Consider the following 19246-nt stretch of genomic DNA (forward strand, 5'->3'; position numbering starts at 1 on the left):
TGGGGTGGAAGGCAGGAAGTTTCCTTAAAGGCACATTGTTCTGAACACAGGCTGGGAATTCTGGAGTTCCTAGGAACCACAGCAATTACTTGGTGGAGCCTGTATTTGATACAGAGGAACTGTCTCTCACCCCAGGCTGATCCTTTTCGGTATCCTCATACTCAACTGGGAGTCTATGGAAAAGTCACGGATCCTGTCTACACGTTCCTCTTTTTTGGAACGGGGCGGGGGTGGGGGTGATAAATTGCGATGCGTCCCAGACTTGGCCCTTTAAAAAAGCGGTTTAGCAGCTTTTGCCAAGTCATTGGGTTCCTCTTCGTTTTGCCCATCCCCCGCCCCCCTAGGCTCTGATTGGCCCCTGGGGAAAGGGGCAGCCTCCCCATTGGTCTCTACCTTTGAAATCTCTTCCTAAGTAGGCCCGAGTCAGTGAAAGGCTTCTGGAGGGCGGGACAGAATAGGGGTATTAGGCGGAGGATGGGGTTACTTACCAGTTGACACTCTGGCAAGACCCATCCCCTAGTTTCCCACCACCAGTCTTGCTTCTACCCTCAAGTGAGGACTGTACTATGAATCTTTTGTTAGGAAGCTGCTGCTTGAGAGGCTCTGCCTCTATGCGACTGGGACGAGACCTACTCTACAAGAAAAATCTCCTGGTTAGTAAGAGCCCGCCAGGAGAGGAGGACTAGATCTCTCCAGTGAAAGCTGGGACCAGGAGAGGTGGACAGTTTTCCCTCCCCCAAAAGCCCTCAAGAGTCCTCATCCAAAGGAAGAGTCTGCTGCCCGGGAGGCTGATTTCCACCTTCAGTTCTACCCACTCCTGCTTCGCCTGCTCCACCTTTCCCTAAAGAACTATCGCCTCATACGCAGAGGTCAGCGAATCCATTTTGGGGTAGTGTAAAACAAGCACGCACGGCCCAAAAAAGGAGGGGCTGTAGCCCTTTAAGGACTTCGCCAGGATGGATTCGGAGAGGAGTTTAAAAATGCCAACTCACAGAGCGCGCTGGATTCTGGGAACGAGGTGCCAGACCGAGAACTACATTGACCAGTGTGCAACGCAAACACACACGCCTTTACTTCCTTTTGCTCTTTAGGACTCTGGTTTGACGTAGCGCTCCTCAAAGCAAGCTGCCTTAGGCTTATGGCTCAGCCACACCTTTTCACCTATTGGTGAGCTCGTGAGTTGGTGGGCGTGGCCTAGCGCAGCTCACCCAGGCAAAGGGGTGGCCTCCTTGCCAATCAGAGCTAAGACGGCCGGAGAGGCGGGACCTGGGCGAAGTGCTGGCGCCCCAGAGTGGGTGTGGTCACGCTGCCCAGCAGTGGGCGGTGATTGGCCCTGGGCGGTGCAATCGCAGCTTGTGCGTCACGACGCCGCCAGCTGATCGGAGCCTGGAGCCGGTGTGTGCTGGGCGCAGGGAAGACACAGCGCCGCCGGCCGTGGGGGACGGACGCACTGATTTGCTCCCCTACCCTCAGCAGCCCCCCCACCCAGCACCAGGTGGGTGTGAGCTGGGGTCTCCGCCGCACAGGAGGGAACCGTGCTAACAGGGTAACGGGGGAAAGTAGGGTCCTGGTGGCCACACCCTGCCCTTCCGGGGGAGGGGAGAGGGGGCGGCGGGGGTAGGGGAGCTTTGGGGCAGAGGGGCCTGAACTGACTGGAGTAGTGTGGCAGGAGGTTTAAAGAAGGAGCCAGGACAGCAGTAGTGGCGGAAGGTTTTGCAGAGTGGCTAAAAGGGAGACGAGGGGCTGGAGGGCTGGGGGCAGCTAACCTGGGCGCCCCCTGGTCAAAGGATATGAGAACTGGCCTTCTAGCTTGCGGAGGGTTTGGACGCGGCGGGTAGTGAGGAGGTAGTTTTCCTTTACTGGCAGTCAGTGGGTCAGGGCCAATTGAGCGCCCTGGCAGGGAAGGGGTCTCTGGGCGGGCCGGCCCCTCCTCTCGTTCCCTCCAGGGGATGTTATGTAAGGGGGGAGGGGAGAGGAGTAGGGGGCGGCGGTGCGGGGGCCTTATGCAACCCAAAGGTTAGGGTTTCACCGCGGTTGGTGGGGGAAGCGGGCTGGAGGAGGACCTGGAAACTCTAACCCCCCCTCCCCAGCCTAACTGGCCGTCTTGGGCCCAGAGAAGGTCACCTCTGCACCTCCCCCCAGCATGTCCGGTTGTGGGGCCCCTAGCCCAGGCCTGGCCCTGACCGCCTGGGAAGCCGGCTGACTGGGTGGGGCGCCTGGGTTAGTCATCACTGGGCTCCCTCTCTCCCCACCTCTCGGCCAACTCTTGGCCCCTCCCTATGGCCTCTCGCTAGGCTATCGCCCCCACCTCCCTCCGGCCCTAGTTACAGCCTCCAACTCATTTGGCCTGTCATCCTGGCTGTCAGACTGGGCTAGGAATTGTCAGGGTGCCAAAGGGTTGATGGAGCAGCTGGTCAGAGGGTCAGTGCCCTGGGCCCACCCCGCCCTGCAGCCAAGGGCACCTGCTTGGCACAGACTCTGAGCAGCCGCTGAGTCCTATGGGCTGAACAGAGCTGGCTCAGACAGAGGAGAGTGGGAAGGAGTTGGACTGGTCACCTGGGGGAAGGAAGATACCACAAAGTTCATGTCTCCCAAGAGGGTTTTGTAATTTGAAAACCTCCCACCCCCACCCTAGTCTTTCTTATCCTCTGAGTATAGAAGTCTGAAAGCAAGACCGCCTTGGCCGCTCACACTGGCATGGGCCATGCCCTTGGACTGAGTGTCAGCACAGACCCGCCCTCCCCAGCTCACAGCCCTCTAGCCTGCCACGCCCCCAGCCCCCTCCCTGGGCCATGCTGCAGGGCCCGGCTTTTCCTGCTGATTCATGCGTTGGAACTGTGGGGGCGGGGCTTGGAACTTGGAACAAAGTTCAGACATGGAGGGGCCGGCAGACAGCCTGGAATTCATACCAGATGTACCCGGAATGCGCAAGCGGAATGCCTGGCATTTGAGAGTCTTGGGGAAGCTGCCCATCCACCCTGCCCATACTTCCCTCCCCTCCAGCCTTTGGTCCCCTGTCCTCTCCTCACAGTCCCTGGAGCCTCTGCTGACCTTCCAAACACTTCCTTACTCTTCCCCAGATGTAGGCCCCCAAAACTCTTCTAGCTGAACTCTTTGGGAACAAGTCAGTTGGGCTGAGCACTGAACTCACATTTTTGGACCTAAGGTACAACTTCTCACCAAGTACCTGGGCGATTGGTGGGACGTGTCCAAGGTTCTAAGTCCTGCCCTCTCTGAATGCTGAAGAGGAGGGGCCCTCCGTGGGTAGCTGAGGCAAGGGGTGGGGGGTGGGGTGAGAGCAGGCCTGGGTCTCTACAGCCTTCAGTTCTGGAAAGAGGTGCAAGGAGGTATGTTTAGAGCTGCCTCTTGCTTCTCACTGAAGTTAACCGCTCCTGCAGGCCCAAGTCAAAGCCAAGAACCCTTTGTTACAAGGTTGAGCATCTGTTGGAGCTGGACTTTGATGCCAGTGGGACAGTGTCCCTGTGACATGGCCCTGCTCAGATCCTTCCCATTTTTCTTCCCTTTCCTTTTAGGAGCCTGTCCCTCCCACATCCTCAACTGGCTGAGCCGCAGTAGTTCTTCAGTGGCAAGCTTTATGTCCTGACCCAGCTAAAGCTGCCAGTTGAAGAACTGTTGCCCTCTGCCCCTGGCTTCAAGGAGGAGGAGGAAGAGGAGAAGGAGCTGCTTTCCCCCTCATCTGGAAGGTGACGGAACTGGGGCTGGGAAGGTCAGAACAGCGGGAGTGGTGATGCCTTTTGGAAAAGGGAACCTTGTTCGGTTGGAGACCCTTCAGCCAGATTGGCCCAGCAAGAGAGAACAGTTGTAGATTAGAGACCCTCGTTGGGTTGGGGACTAGATGGCTGTGACTACCCAAGGTTAGTTGGTCTACATGAGTGTGTAACAAAGGGAAGACAATGGGAGCAAAGAAAACTGGCAACACCTTTACTCAGATGTCTTTCTTGACCCTCCTTCCTGTCTCCCTTTCTTTCCTACTGCCTTTCCAGGTGAGGTCCAAAGTAAATTTCATCTTCAGGGAAGAGCTCATACTGAAACTCCCATCTGAGTAGTCAACCCCATGCTCTTAGCTTTCCCTGTATTTCCTCAGACTGGCCTGGACTCCAGTTACAGGGATAAATCACCTATATGTGGGACCCTTGGGCCTCTTGTCTCAGCTTCAACACCTGTGAGATGCAGAATCATACAGTTGAATGTGCAGGAGGAATCAGAAGCCTACTGTGCAGACTCAGAGCCCGGGCTCTCCTCTCCCTGTGGGTGGGAACAAAACAGCTTTTCATATAAGCTGTTGCCCCTCCCCCCATCCCTAACCAACACAACCCCAGGAGCTGGGGGCGGGCGGAGGATTAGAGGGAGGGGGCTAGAGTTAGACCAGGGCTAAGGGCTGGAGGAGCTCAGTCTCTACATTGACTTCCCACCATGCAAAGGTGGCCCCAGGTTTCCTCTGCCACCCAAAACAGAACTGCAGCCCCTGATGGGGTTCCAACTGCTGTTCCTCTGTTTCTTCTCTCACTTTACCTTCCAGGATAATTTGTGAGACTCAGCTCAGGCTTACGAGGCAGGAAATTCTCTCCAGCAACCAGCCGAGATGGGTTGTGAGATGTGACCCCCTCTGGGGAATCAAGCTGTGTAAACCTAGCACCCCTGGCTCCTGATGCCATGTAACTCTTGGGGCTCAGGCTCTGGTGTGGTTCAACCGTGGCCCAGCCTCCCTGCCTGAAGGTGGGCAAATTCAGGGGCTGCAGAAAGCTGTCCCGCTGTGGGGCACAAGATGTACAGGTAGCTGGGTCCTTTTCTCCATTTATGAGAGAGATTTAGGGGAGAGTAGATCATTGAACCCACCCTTCTGCAGCCTAGGCTGGATGTGTGTGGGACTGCGGCGGAGGGGGTGGGTAGACTGGGTCCACTCATAGGCTGCAACAAAGATTGTTCTGTCCCTGGACATTGCTTCCGTCCTTTCTTCCCCTCTCCGCTTCACTGGCCACAGTGTCTCCCTCCAGCCCTGGGTCTGTGGCTCTGCCATCCTCACCCGTCATGGAGCAGAGATGAGGAAGAGCAGCCTGGGAACACAGAGGCAGGCAGAAGACCAGTGAAGGACCAGGCCCGGAGAGCACAGGGTCCTGTCTGGGCACCCCGCAGAGGGGACCCATAAAGGCCAGGAGCACCCCAGGAGGAGGGAGGACGGCCAGCCTCCATCAAGAACAAGCTCCCGGCCACTGGCTTCATTCACTATTTCTCTCCAGTGTCACTACCTCCCTGAGATATGAGACTGTGTTAAAATGTCCTGTCGCTTCATCCTCTTACTTCTACTCCCTACCCTATAGAGTGATATAAAGCAGCCTCAAGGAGCAAGAACCAGCTGTGAAAGGACATATGTAGGGAATTCATAGAAGAAATTCAAATGGATAAAACCATGAAAAACAATGTGTGCTTCATTAGTAATTAAAGAAAGACAAGCATAGCTGAAAGCATTTTTCCCTCGGCAAACTATATTTTAAAAAATAAAAAAAGGAAGACCCAGTATCGGCAAAGGAGCACTAAAATAACACTCCCATACCTTGCATATGGGGGTGTGAATTGGCATAGCCTTCCTGGATGTCAGTTTGGTAGTATGTGTCAAACACTCTAAAAGTGTCCATCGCCTTTGACCTAGTGATTCTACACTTGGGAATTTATCCTAAGAAAACCATTAAAGATTCAGTTACAAGATGCTCACCCCAGCATTGCAATAGAAAAAATGAGAAGCAGTTGTCTGATTGGGAATTCACTTCTTCTTTGCTGTAATGAAAATTTGCAATGGGGGATTGCTTAAGTAAATCATTGTATATCCATCCAGATGGTGGAGTACTGCACAGCCATTAGAAGTCATGTAGAAGAACATTTGACTGGAAAGAAAAATGCTCTTTGAATATTAAAAAGGTTATGAAAATAGTGTCTATTATGTGATCTCAATTTTTTTTAATATGGGTATATTCTTGTATATATAAAACAGATAAAGACTAAGGACATAACTCTTAAATGTTAATGATAGTGATTATCTTTGGATGGTGGAACAAAATCATTGTGATTTTCCTCTTTGGCTTTTCTATTTTAAAATTTTCTACATTGTGTATGGTTCTCATATAATAAATAAAATTTGAAAGAATCAGTGTAATTGTTTTAAAAACTTGGAGAGGTGGGTGTGGAGGAATGAAGGGATGCCCCTAACCCTTTGGACGAAATGGGGTTTTGGTGAAGAAAAGGGGTTGTGAGAATGTGAAGAACTTCATTCTCCAGGAGTAAGTAGCTGGAATCTACCCTCTCCACCTACGAGAAACAGCTCTCTGAATTGCTGGCTTTCAGCCAGCTGAAGAGGTGTGGTGTGGAGTAAGGAAAACAGTAAAAACCTGTCACTCTTCAGGAGATGGAAGGTGGGGGCGTCGGGGAAGATTTTATCTCCAGGCTGAAAGGTTCTAGAATCCTATCAGTCTTTGATTTTCTCTTTGATTCTGCCCCAACCTGGAGGTGACCCTGCGTGACCTCTCCTTGCCACCTCAGATTGGAAGAGAGAATTCTATTCACCTAACTTGTACCAAGCTCTGGGGGGAGGGGTGCTTTTCAAGACTTGAGCGCTAAGTGGTCTCTTTTTCCCTCCCCTCCTAATAGCAAGGGTCGTCTGTAGGGCCCCCAAAAGCGGTTGGGGGGAGGAGTCCCCAGCGGGTCGCTTCTCCAAAATGGGAGCTGTTGTTCCATTTGAAGGCACTGTGTAAGGGGACAGGACTATTGGGATTAATAGGGTTGCCATGATGTGTTAAAGGTCTGGAAACCTCGCAAAGTGGAAAGGGTGGCTCGAAGGAAATGAGGTACCCCCACAGTTGAGACGGGTTGGGGGTGATGTGGGGCAGTGCGGTGGCGATGTTTAAGCAAGTGGGAGTGGGTGTGCGCTGGCCTCTACCTTCAGGTCGGTGAGGGTGCCAAGAGTGGGATGACCAGCAGGTGAAAGGTTAGTATAGGGAAGAGGAGGTGAAAGACAATGGGGCGGGGCCTCTGGGGGTGTCAGGTGAGTTTAGCGACCTATTTCGGGAGTTCCGAAGGGTTTGGGACACAGGAGTTGGGGAAGAACCCTGTCGACAGCCTGGAAGTCCCCCTGAGCTCCGTTGCAAGGCGTGGTCCCCAGGAGCCCCCAACCCGCCACCCACCCTAGGGCGGGACAGGATCTGTTGGCTGTAGCTCCGGGGCGTGGCTCCCCGGCTGCTCCAATCACCACCTAGCCGAGTGATGGGGGCGTGGTCGAAGCCTAGAAAAGTTAAAGCGGATCCCAAAGGCGCGGTGGGCTGGGGAAGTCAAAGACCGGTTCTTGCGCGAAAACCAACTCACAGCCCCCGCAGCTGACATTGGGTGCGTCCCAGCTGAGAGCGCCGGCGCCCAAGGGACTAAATCGGACCTGCCAGGCCATGTGGGGGCTCCTTGTGACCGGCGCCTCCTTCGCCGCCTTCCGGGGGCTGCACTGGGCGCTGCAGCTGCTGCCCACGCCGGGATCTGCTGCCCAGGACCGTTGGAAGTGGCGGAACATCTGTGTCTCCCTGGTGCACAGCCTGCTCACAGGGGTCGGGGCGCTGCTCGGGTGCGGGGCTTAGAGGTTCGGGAGGCACCGGGGTGAGGGGGAGCGGTCGAAAGTTGAGATTAAAAGACCCATACGGGCACCTTCAAGAATCGAAGCAGGACCTTACACAACCCTTTTTCCTTTTCCTTTTCCTTTTCCTTTTCCTTTTCCTTTTCCTTTTCCTTTTCCTTTTCCTTTTCCCTTTCCCTTTCCTTTTCCTTTTCCTTTTCCTTTTTCTTCTCCTTCTTCTCTTCTCTTCTCTTCTCTTCTCTTCTCTTCTCTTTCCTTTTCTTTTCTTTCCAAGTAGGCTTCACTCCCTCGAAGCGGGACCTTGAAAGTCTGACACTGGGTGGGGGCTGTGAATGGGTGGGTGAGCGTGCACAGCGGGAGAATGGGGTCTGAGTCTGCACGATGCCGACTATGGTCCCCCATCTCCTACAGGCTCTCGCTGTACCCTCAGATGGCTGCCGACCCGATTCACGGCCACCCGTTCTGGGCCCTGGTGCTGGTGGCTGTGTCCGTGGGTGAGTCTGCAGGGAAGGTTGGGCAGGCTTGGTGGGGAACAACCTTCCGATGGTAATTCCAGGTCCCCAGGGGCCAAATGTTTCTGGCAGATTTGCTAAAGGAAACTAAAGACCTGGAAAAAGGAGGGGATGAAGATTTCTCTCCAGGAGGTACAACAACTTGGGGAGGCCTAATGGTCCTCCCCCTCATACCATGCCCATAGGTTATTTCTTGGCGGATGGAGCTGACATGCTGTACAACCAGACCTTGGGCCAGGCCTGGGAACTTCTCTGTCATCATTTGGTGGTGAGACTTGGGGAAAGGGAGACAGAAAGGGTGGTATGCTCGGGGTGGGGGCCCCCAATCTCTCTTCAGGTTTCTGTCCAGTGACTTTCCAGAGTCTCTGACCCTGTTGGGGCTTGATCCTCCCAACTTTGGGCTGGTTTGGGGGGAGAGGATTGACTGCTAGCCACAGCTGGAGTCTGAGCACTGCCTAGGTAGCTTGGATTCCCTCAGGTGGCTCATAGATTGCAGAAATGTTGAATAGGGAGATTTTCTGAGAAGGGGGAGTCCCAGTACAGGGAGTGGGGATGGGGCATCAAAACCCAGGATTGGAAATCGGGGCGGGGTGGGGGTATACTGTGCAGACGCTGCTGCTGCCCCAGGGGAGACAACCTCTGGGCCGAGGGTTATTATGGAAGAGTTATTTTAATGCCATTTAGGCCCCCAATGTACGGGTAAGCCTAAAGGGCAGGTTTTTGATAGCATACCACAAAATGCTTAGAAGCCCCTGTCTTAGGGACTGAGATGTTGGCAATGATGGTCAGCAGTTCCTGGAAGGTCCTCTGACCTCTGACCCCTGTTCCCTAGGTAGTGAGCTGCCTCAGCACCGCCATTCTGTCCAGCCACTATGTAGGCCTCTCTATGGTGTCTTTGCTCCTGGAGCTGAACTCTGCCTGCCTGCACCTACGAAAATTGCTGCTGCTTTCCCACCAGGCCCCATCCCTGGCCTTCAGCATGGCCAGCTGGGCCACCCTGGCCACCCTGGCCCTCTTCCGCCTGGTGCCTCTGGGGTGGATAAGTCTGTGGCTGATCCGGCAGCAACACCAGGTGCCTCCTGCTCTGGTCATCCTTGGTGGAACTGGACTAGTGACTGTGGGTGCCATGAGCGTCATACTGGGTGTCCGTATTTTGGTCAGTGATGTCCTACGGTCTCGGCACCACCCGCCCATCCCTGGGCACAAGGAAACCAGGGACACAAGGAGATGTTGTGATGGTGAGCTTGTCACCAGGGATGGTTCCATTCTCAGCCTGAAAGACTAGAGAGAAGCGTCAGGCTCCTCTCCGGCCAGTCCTGGGGGAGACATGGCCAGGACAAGGACATGGTGGTCTACAGTGCACTGTCCCTCGATGGGGTAAGGACCGAAAGGAATTTTCAGTATCTCAATTCCTTTTCCGGCTAACTCACACCCCTCCCCATTCCTAGGATCTAAGAAGAAATGCTGATGCTCATGATGGGTGGGAAACCGGGATCCTGGGCTATTGTTCACTGAATCCCATCATCAGATGACCGCTTCGTCCAGCAGACTAACTCAAGAGGTACAGCCAGTTCTACCAATAAGAGGTGGCAGGAGGCATGAAGCTAAATGAAACTACCAATGAAATCCTTTGCTTTAGCATGGGAACAGGTGAAGAAAGGTGAGGTCCTGTTAGGATCAGAGAGATCTGGCATAGAGGGGGTGGGGTCAGAGGAAGAAAGACCTCAACTGTGACCAAATTCTAGCAATGGGAGGAGGCCACACAGGTGCTATCAGTAGCCAGTGGGGGTGGACATAATAGTCACCAAGAGACAGAAGAACTGGGCCACTACAATTGCTGCTGATATTTCTGGTTCTCAAAGCCACACTACTGTGTTTGTACTTAATGTTAGTTCTACTGCTTTAAAAAAATTTTTTTCTTAAGAGAGAGAGAGTGTGGGGGAGGGGCATAGAGAGAATATTTTTGTAATGTTTCTGTATTTTGAGAGAGTGCATGCAAGCAGGGGAGGGGCAGAGAGAGAAGGAGAGAGAGAGGATCTCAAGCAGGTTCCGTGCTGCCAGCACAGAGCCTGATGTAAGCCTCCATCTCACAAACCGTGAGATCACAAGCAGAGCTGAAATCCAAGAGTCCGACGCTTAGCTGACTGAGCCACCCAGGCACTGAGAGAGAGAAAGAGAGAGAGAGAGAGAGAGAGAGAGAGAGAGAGAGAGAGAGAGTCTTAAGCAGGCTCTGCACTCAGTGTAGAGCCCAACTCAGGGCTCAATCTCACGACCCTAGGATCATGACCTGAGCCAAAATCAAGAATTAGATGCTCAACGCACTGAGCCACCAGGTGCCCCTGCCTTCATAATTTTTAAAAAGTCCAGCATCTTCCTTTTAAATTTTCTTAGTATCTTCTGATCTTTTCAAAGAAAATGCAGATTCTTCTTTTTTAATTTTTTTAAATGTTTATTTAGTTTTGAGAGAAAGAGAGTGTGAGCAGGGGAGGAGCAGAGAGAGAGGGAGACACAGAATCCAAAGCAGGCTCCTGGCTGTGAGCTGTCCCCACAGAGCCCCACACAGGGCTCGAACTCAAGAACCGCGAGATCATGACCTGAGCCAAAGTCAGATGCTTAACTGACTGAGCCACCCAGGTGCCCACCAGGTCTGTCTTCTTAGGACAGCACTAAAGCCCAGAGCCACGGCAGGGACTCAAACACCTGATCTGGGTGCCGACTATAGGGTTTTCCCAGGCCCTGTCTTTCATGGAAGAATGAGGGCAGAGGCAGAAGTAGATGAGGGAAGGCTTCCACTTGGCTGCAGAGGGACTAAGGTGTATCTGACTCCCTTCCAGGATTCCTTTGCGAGCTCTCCCTCTCCTTTCTCCCCTAACACTTCTGCTGCGCTTTTGTTTTTCACCACACAAAATCTCTTTTCTTCATGCAGAACAGCCAGGTTATGGGAAGTGTAGAGCGGATTAAGTTTACTATTCTACAAAGCAACGGACAGAAAGAGATGACCCTTAATCATCCACAGAAAAAAATACATGAGCAGAAGCAAGAGACAGGAAAATTAAAACAAAAAAATCCTGCCCCAAAGCTGAGCTAGAGAAAGACAAAAGGGATAGGAGAAGTGGACATACATAGATCAAGGGACAAATAAAAGGATCACCTGTATGGAAGAGACAGAGGTGAAGACAGATGGAGGGCAAGACAGGGAATCTTTGGCGGAAACGTTGAGAAAGACCCTCATGGTTGCTGACAGGAAGCAGTCACAGAACTGGTAAAATGGTCATAAGCAAAGAGGACAAGGACGAGGAAAATCAGTATAAAAGCTGACAGGAAGGGCCCCCAAGGGTGCAAGGCACAGATGGTTTAGACAGAGAAATAGAGTGAGTGACAAGGAGGAACGACCCGACTCAGGAGAGATGGAGGTAACAGAAGCCTTTAGAGAGGTTAGCAGAGCGAGAGAAGAGAGAGGTGGAGATAGAGGCTGAGGGGGATTCGTCAGGGGAGCTGAGAAGCAAAAGAACAGAAGGTGGAGAGGCACTCAATGGGAAGATTCACTGGCAGAAAAAGAAAGTAGGAAATATGTGGCGTTGGGGACAGAAAGACAAAGGACAAACGGCTACACTGTATAACACAAAGCCAGAGACTGCCAGGAACTGTTAGGCAGAGACTGGTAGGAAGATGAGGAAAAATAAGAATCAGGGATGTAAATTGACATAGAAGAATAGGCAAAGGGACTGAGGAGAACCACAGAGGGTGAAAGAAGGGGGAGGGGTGGGTGGAGAGGGGAGCAGACTCAGTAAATAAACATCCAAAGGAAGGGGCACCTGGCTGGCTCAGTTGATGGAGGATGCGTGATCTCAGAGTTGTGAGTTTGAGCCCCACGCTGGGTGTAGATATTACTTAAAAAAAAAAAAAAATCTAGGCGTGCCTGGGTGGCTCAGTTGGTTAAGCGTCCAACTTCAGTTCAGGTCGTGGTCCCAGGGTTTGTGGGTTTGAGCCCCACATCAGGGTCTCTGCTGTCAGCACACAGCCTGCTTTGGATTCTTTGTCCCCCTCTCTCTGCCCCTACCCCACTTGCTCTCTCTCTCTCTCTCTCCCCCCTCTCAAAAGTAAATTAAAAAAAACATTAAAAAATAAATAAAATCTAAAACAAACAAAAATGCCCCAAACCAAACCAACAAAACATCCAAAGGAAAAATCAAGGAGAAGGAGGGAACAGATGAAGAAAGAAAGAAAGAAAGAAAGAAAGAAAGAAAGAAAGAAAGAAAGAATAGAGATAGGGAAAAAAGGAAGGAGGGATAGTGACAGATACCCATCAGAGATCATTAAAGCACAAAGTGGGCGGGGCACCTGGCTGGCTCTGTTGGAAGAGGATTCAACCCTTGACCTCAGGGCCAAGAGGTTTTTGTTTTTGGGTTTTTTTTTAATGTTTATTTATTTTGAGAGAGAGAGACAGAGCACAAGCAGGGGAGGAGCAGAGAGGGAGAGGGAGACACAGAATCTGAAGCAGGCTCCAGGTTCTGAGCTGTCAACACAGAGCCCTACGCAGGGCTCGAACTCACAAATCGCGAGATCATGACCTGAGCCAAACTTGGATGCTTACCTGACAGAGTCATCCAGGTGCCCCTCGGGGTTGAGAGTTTGAACCCCATGTTGGGACTAGAGATTACTTTACAAAATTAAAACATCTTTTTTTAAAAAGTTTATGTATTTACATCTCTAAGTTTATGTATGTATTTATTTATTTGGGGGACAAACAGAGAGAGGGAAAGAGAGGCTCCTAAGCAGGCTCTGCACTGTCAGCAGCTCAAACTCACGAACCACAAGATCGTGACCTGAGCCAAAATCAAGAGTCGGACGCCTAACTGACTGAGCCACCCAGGCACCCCCAAAATTTGAAAATCTTAAAAATTTCCAAAAAGCACAAAGGGAAAGAACAACACATAGAGGCTGAGAAGAAATTGCCACAGTTGGAAGCAAACACAGGCAGACAATAAGAGCAGAGACATCAAATGTAATCAGACAAAAGCCAGAGAGGCAAAGGTATAGAAGTTGAGACAGAGAAACAAAACAGTTGTGTCAGAGAGGTTGTCCTTGATAGAAGTAGTATCTTCAAAACTCAATTCGCCATCTTAACTGAATACCTTCATTAACAAAAACACTCTTGAGTTTTCAAAGCAAAAGAAATGTGACAAACTCACGGAAGAAATCCATTCTCTAAGTATGTGTTGAGGTCAATATTGATTTGTTCCAAGCCCTGCATGTTTTCTTGTGCCACTGACACAAGTTTATGGTTCAAGCGAGTACCCCTCAAGTGACTAATTGATAGTATCTTGTGAGAGATGCCAAGACCTTGACCATTATGGAAATATAGCTGTTCCTGTGGGTTAACTAGTAAAACTTGTACAGGAAGGGTAAGATTAGCTACTAGGTAGGGGTAGGACATAAGCAAACACCTGAAGAATTTGGGATCAGACAAATTTTCATCACAGTGACCCAGTGAAACTTCAGGAAGGCAAGACTGCATTATGATTGTAATTGATTAAGTAGATATCTCATCACAGAGACCAGTTATAGATGGTGTGGACCAGATATAGATGATGGGAATTGGAGAGGCATGATCAGTTGGGTCCCTAGAAAAGAGAAACTCAAAAATGCAGAGGTTGGCAAATGCTGCATTTGGTACAATGAGTTGGGTCACCGTGGCAGTGACCTGTCAGACCTCACCATGGCCTAGTGAAGTGGCCCTCAAGACTGACTCCATGCCTACCAAGCTATTGGCTGATGAATTATTTGTCCTCTGGCACAAGGGAGTGGCTTCCGGGATGGGAGACATTGATATTTTATAGTCTTGAAACACTATCCTGATCATAAATTAATAAATTGCTATGCACATAATTGCAGTCTTTTATGAATGCGGTTTCTTTGAGTCATGTTTTCTTGGTTCCAATGGCGGTCTGATTTATAATGAAATGCTGGACTGTGGAAGCTTTGCCTTGGGAAGGTCTCGTCTTGGCACCAACTTTTTGACCTACAAAGCCCTAAAGTGTTGGAAGATCCTCTACTATCAAGAAGCAAACCCAGAGCACCTGGATGGTTCACTCTGCTAAGTGTCGACTTGGGCTCAGGTCGTGATCTCACGGTTGGTGAGTTTGAGCCCTGCGATGGGCTCTGTGCTGAGAGCTCAGAGCCTGGCGCCTGCTTCGGATTCTGTCTCCTTCCCTCTGCCCCTCCCCCACTCGTGCTCTGTCTCTCTGTCTCTCTCTCTCTGCCTCGCAAAAATAAATAAATGTTAAAAGAAAAAAACAACAACCCCGGGGCGCCTGGGTGGCTCAGTCATGGTCATGATCTCGCGGTCCGTGAGTTCAGGCCCCGCATCGGGCTCTGTGCTGACACCTCGGAGCCTGGAGCCTGTTTCAGAGTCTGTGTCTCCCTCTCTCTCTGACCCTCCCCTGTTCATGCTCTGTCTCAAAAATAAATAAACGTTAAAAAAAAAAAATTTAAAAAAAAAAAACCAATTTATTCAATAGAATGAGCTTAGAGCAAGAGAATGGAATCAGACAATTTAGAGTGATTTGTCAATGCCGAGGTTTGAAACCAAAAGAATCTTTTAGCCAAATTAATCTTGAGTTAACAAGAAAATTAACAGAAATCTCTATACCTGAATTGTCAAGGCTTTATCGTATATAAAATCTGGATTTCTCAGGCTGAAAATTAGGAGCCCTCACTAGACAGGAAATTATATAAGGGAAGTTACTCTTTTTTTTATGTTTATTTTTAAGAGAGAGAAAGACAGAGCACGAGTGGGGGAGAGGCAGAGAGAGAGGGAGACATAGAATTTGAAGCAGGCTTCAGGCTCTGAGCTGTCAGCACAGAGCCTGACAAGGGAGCTTGAACCCAAGAACTGCAAGATCACGACCTGAGCGGAAGTCAGATGCTGAACAGACTGAGCCACCCAGGCACCCCAGGGGAAGTTATTCTTTAAAGAGTTGCACTTACATTGAAATGTTTATTAGAATCACTAACTTAAAGTCACAGCTTCCCAAACTAAACATTTGCCATGCCTCCACCACGTCATGTCATCAGTCACCTTTTATGCTTTATCCTATCTAACCCCACTCAACAGAGATGAATCCCATTATTTAGTTGAGAAAACAAAGGCTCAGAGAGGTTGAATAATTTGCTCAGGTTTAACTAGCTAGCTAGTGGCAGGGTCTGGACTCAAACCCATTTTTTTTCTATGATCCCACCTGTGGTCAACATCTGCTATTTTTGCCTGCCTAGCAGTGTAGAGATTTTCCTTAGAAAACCCTCCTCTCTCACTCCCCTCTCAATGGGCATGTGACCTAAGCCTAGCCCATCAAAACACCATATCCTCTTTCCCTGAAATGAATGCTTAACACATAAGCAGAGCTTATGAGCCTCAGCACCTTGACTTCTGCTCGACCTTTTAGCCACGTGCACTATGTGTGCTAACATTGCTAAGCCAGTAGGATGTGAGGGAGCATCCCTGAACATGAAGGCACCACAACAAAGAGGGGTCAGAGGTGGAGATCTCTAACATCATCTGAGTGTCTAGATCAAGCTCTGCCTGAAGCCAGAACTTTTCTCCTGGACAATTCAGTTACACAAGCCAAAAAACTCCTGATTTGCTTAAGTGAGTATGAATTGAGTTTTCTTTTGTTTTTTCACTCGTAACAGTGAGTCTTTGTTAATACATCACCTTCAAGACTATTCAGTCTTCCTACTTCGATTTGCAGGAAATTGAAACCTAGAAAAGTTAAGTGACCCATCCAAGTACACCCAGCCGGTTTGTGGCACGGCCAGACTTAGAATCCAGGTCTCTGCTTTGGTTCAGGCCTCGTTGTTACACACTATGTTGTCTTTTTCTTTATAGAAAGGCCGAGGAAGGGAGAAACATCAAGGTAAAAAGATAGGAGGCAGCTGACAACTGAAGATCTATCAGATCAGATAAATTGCCTCTGGAGTGGCTGTTTCTAAGTCAGAATGCTTCGGTTTGAAACCCAGACTTTTATATTCACCAGGTATTGATCCCTGTGCTTTTCAGGAATGTAGCAACTGCCTCTCAGAGATCCATTTCAGCTTTCCCCTGCAAATAAGAACACCACTTAACTCCATGGTGTGAGCATATTCTTTCCCCACCTCTAACCGGGTGGGAAACCGCCCTTCTTGCCACATCTTCTGCAGGAACATTCTGCAGGAATGTGTAGGTTTGACACAGGTGAAAGGTTATTAGACACGCCATTGTGCCATAAGGATTATTCTGAGCTGAAGTCAATTGAGAAACAGATACAGGAAAAGTTCTCTGTCCTCTCCATCTCTGCCTAGAGGCAGAATGTAAATTTCCCTTTTTTATTTTTTTAATTTATTTATTTTTGAGACGGGGAAGGGTCAGAGAGAGAGAGACACACAGAATCCGAAACAGGCTCCAGGCTCTGAGCTGTCAGCACAGAGCCGGACGCGGGGCTCGAACTCACGGACCGCGAGATCATGACCTGAGCCAAAGTCAGACGCCCAACCGACTGAGCCACCCAGGCGCCCTGTAAATTTCCCTTTGTGAAGGTGTGAAGGTGTCCACCCCGCCCGGCGCCCACCCCCCACATCTTTTATCAGGAAGGGGAGAATGACTCCTAATCACCAGAGACACTCTTATCACACCGGAGGTTGAATAAGATTTAATAAGGTCTGCATAGCAGACCTTACGCAAAAAACCCTTATTATCGCGGAAGTGATTCTTAGACCGAGTGAGTTCAACTGAGGATGCAGGCCACGTGACCTTTGGGGGGCGGGGAGAAGAATGGGAATTCGTTTGTGCAGTGCGACGGGAGGATCCCTGCAAAGGGCTCCCTGCCTACCACCGCCCACCCCCCAACTCCCCACTCTGGGGTAGTATCTGACCTTCCAAAGGACCCCTTCGCCTCCTTGAACTTCACTGGTTGGCATTGTGCAATCCTGGGAGCTGAGAGACTGACGCGGTGTGTGCCACAGATCTCAGGTTGGGGCATGGCTGCAGGAGGACCGAGGGGCCTGAAGCACTGGGCTGCCACAAATTCCTGCTGCTACTCTGCTGTTGTTCCCTAACCCTAACTCTTCACAAAGTCCAAAGGATTCCCGGACAGCAAGCAACGGTGAGGAGCCAGGGAGATGACAGAAACGGGGGGCAGGGACACAGGGGGCACTGCCCAGGGAGGGCAGCTACAGCAGCACTGCCTTGACGTGTATTAAATTTTAGACATTCAGGTGAACTTTGCATCCTGCTTCAAGGTCTATTCATATCCGTTTTAATATAAAATACCATTTGCAATTACTTAGGGGTTATGGTCCGTGATTTTAAAAATTTTTACAAAATGTCAAGTGAAATTGTCGGTTTTACCATCCAGGAGGATTGCCATCGTTTTTAAAGTTTATTTTATTTATTTTGAGAAAGAGAGAGAGAGAGAGAGAGAGAGAGAGAGAGAGAGAAAATGATTGGGTGGGGGAGGGGCAGAGAGAGAGGAAGAGAGAGAATCCCAAGCAGGCTCCGTGCTGTTGGTGTGGGACCTGATGTGGGGCTTGAAACCATGAACCATGAGATCATGACCCTAAACCAAGAGTCAGGTGCCTAACCGACTGAGCCACCCAGGTGCCCTGGAGATGTGCCATTTTATTCTGTGGCTCCAACAATCAATGGCATGCTTCACTGTTTCTTTATTTCTCCTTTCAACAAGAACTTATAAAGTATAACATTGAGTAAACAAGCCATATCTCTCGCAGGCTAGGGGAAGCCTGCAACCAGGATTTTGTTAAAGTGGGAAATTGGGAAAGAAAGAATCATCCGGCGGAGGGAGACCAGGGGTAAGAAATGTAGAAACAAATCACCGTGAGACTGAGAACAGACAAACGACGTACAGGGAGGTTGGGATTGTTGCATTCTGACATCCGAGGGGTTGTCCAGAACCTAACTCGAGATCTTTCTTCCCAGACCTGCATCCTTCCCAGTGTTCTCCCAGTCTCCCAGTCTCCCAGTCTCCCGGTGCATGGCACTGCCATCAACTCACTGTAGAAGTCAGGAATTTAAAATCATCCTCAAGCATGCCACCCCATGTCCACCCTATACATACGTATCTGATTATCACTCAGTTGGGCATGGATCCCACATCCATTCATTCCTTTTTATTTCCTGCTTTCCCACCCTGGTCAAAGTCACCGCCATCTCTAGCCTGGGTGACATGACGATGACTTCATAACTATCCTCCACATAGCAGCCAGCCTGGGATTGTTAAAATGCAGAGCTGATCCTGTCATTCCCCTGCTTCATACCATCCAGGTGCTCCTCCTTCTTTTTAAGATAAAGGCATGACTCCGGGCACCTGGGTGGCTCAGTCAGTTAAGTGTCCGACTTTGTGAGCTCAGGTCATGATCTCATGATTTGTGAGTGCAAGCCCATGGTCGGGCTCTGTGCTGACAGCTTGGAGCCTGGAGCCTGCTTCGGATACTGTGTCTCCTTCTCTTTCTGCCCCTCTCCCTCCCTCAAAAAAGAAATAAACATACATACATACATACATACATACATACATAAAGATAAAGGCATGACTCAGAGGCTGTCCTATCGTGTTCTGCATAATCTCCCCTTGTCTACTCTCTGGACTCTTGGGACTTTCTGTTTGACTTTGTCTCATGCTTCTTTCTCAGGACCTTGCACAATGGCCAATGCCTGGTAGGCTTCCCATTATCCCCTGCTCCTGTCTTTCTGGCTGCCCTCCTGCTGTACCCCCTGTATCTTATACACTCTCTTTTCTTTCTCTCTCTCTCTCTCCCTCTCTCTCTCTCTCTTTTTTTTTTACATTCTTACTTTTCAGTGCTCATTTCCAACATGTCTTTTTCCGAGGAAAGTTCCATGACCCTCCCCCTATAATTAGGTCAAATCTCTCTGTACTTTTCACTGGAAGCACTTATTACAAGTTTAATTGAAGAACCGATCGTGCTCATTTGAGGAAAGCCTCTAACATGATACATGTAGAAAAAGAAAAGGGAAAACACGCAAAAAGCAAAGACTGCATGGAGAATAAAACTTCAGAAAAGCTCTTAATTGTTTTCCTCAGATAGACAAGAGAAT

At 50.0% G+C, this 19246-nt stretch overlaps 1 protein-coding gene and 1 long non-coding RNA gene across 3 annotated transcripts; both read left to right on the top strand.

Moving 5' to 3' along the window:
* Nucleotides 1-434: 434 nt before the first annotated feature.
* On the top strand, nucleotides 435-6160 carry LOC109255147 (uncharacterized). Of its 2 annotated transcripts, none has more exons than XR_002075098.2 (2): nucleotides 435-1546; nucleotides 3534-6160. It is a non-coding gene; the product is annotated as an uncharacterized LOC109255147 (long non-coding RNA). The 2 variants fall into 2 exon arrangements; XR_002075097.2 differs by having other exon boundaries at nucleotides 435-1495.
* A 983-nt stretch (nucleotides 6161-7143) lies between these two features.
* TLCD2 (TLC domain containing 2) lies at nucleotides 7144-14028 on the top strand. The gene is made up of 4 exons (XM_019429606.2): nucleotides 7144-7618; nucleotides 8039-8121; nucleotides 8325-8407; nucleotides 8972-14028. The coding sequence occupies exons 1-4, from the start codon at nucleotides 7449-7451 to the stop codon at nucleotides 9422-9424; spliced, it is 789 nt and encodes a 262-aa protein (XP_019285151.1). The 5' UTR covers nucleotides 7144-7448; the 3' UTR covers nucleotides 9425-14028.
* The last annotated feature ends 5218 nt before the right edge of the window (nucleotides 14029-19246 follow it).

This window comes from Panthera pardus, unplaced genomic scaffold (genome assembly GCF_024362965.1).
Source record: "Panthera pardus isolate Hobbes unplaced genomic scaffold, ASM2436296v1 HiC_scaffold_3, whole genome shotgun sequence".
Lineage (NCBI taxonomy): Eukaryota > Metazoa > Chordata > Mammalia > Carnivora > Felidae > Panthera > Panthera pardus.

Coding starts and splice junctions, on each gene's coding strand:
- TLCD2 (XM_019429606.2), top strand. CDS start 7,449: ATGTGGGGGCTCCTTGTGACCGGCGCCTCCTTCGCCGCCTTCCGGGGG. Junction 7,619..8,038: donor GGGGTCGGGGCGCTGCTCGG/GTGCGGGGCTTA, acceptor CATCTCCTACAG/GCTCTCGCTGTACCCTCAGA. Junction 8,408..8,971: donor TTCTCTGTCATCATTTGGTG/GTGAGACTTGGG, acceptor CCTGTTCCCTAG/GTAGTGAGCTGCCTCAGCAC.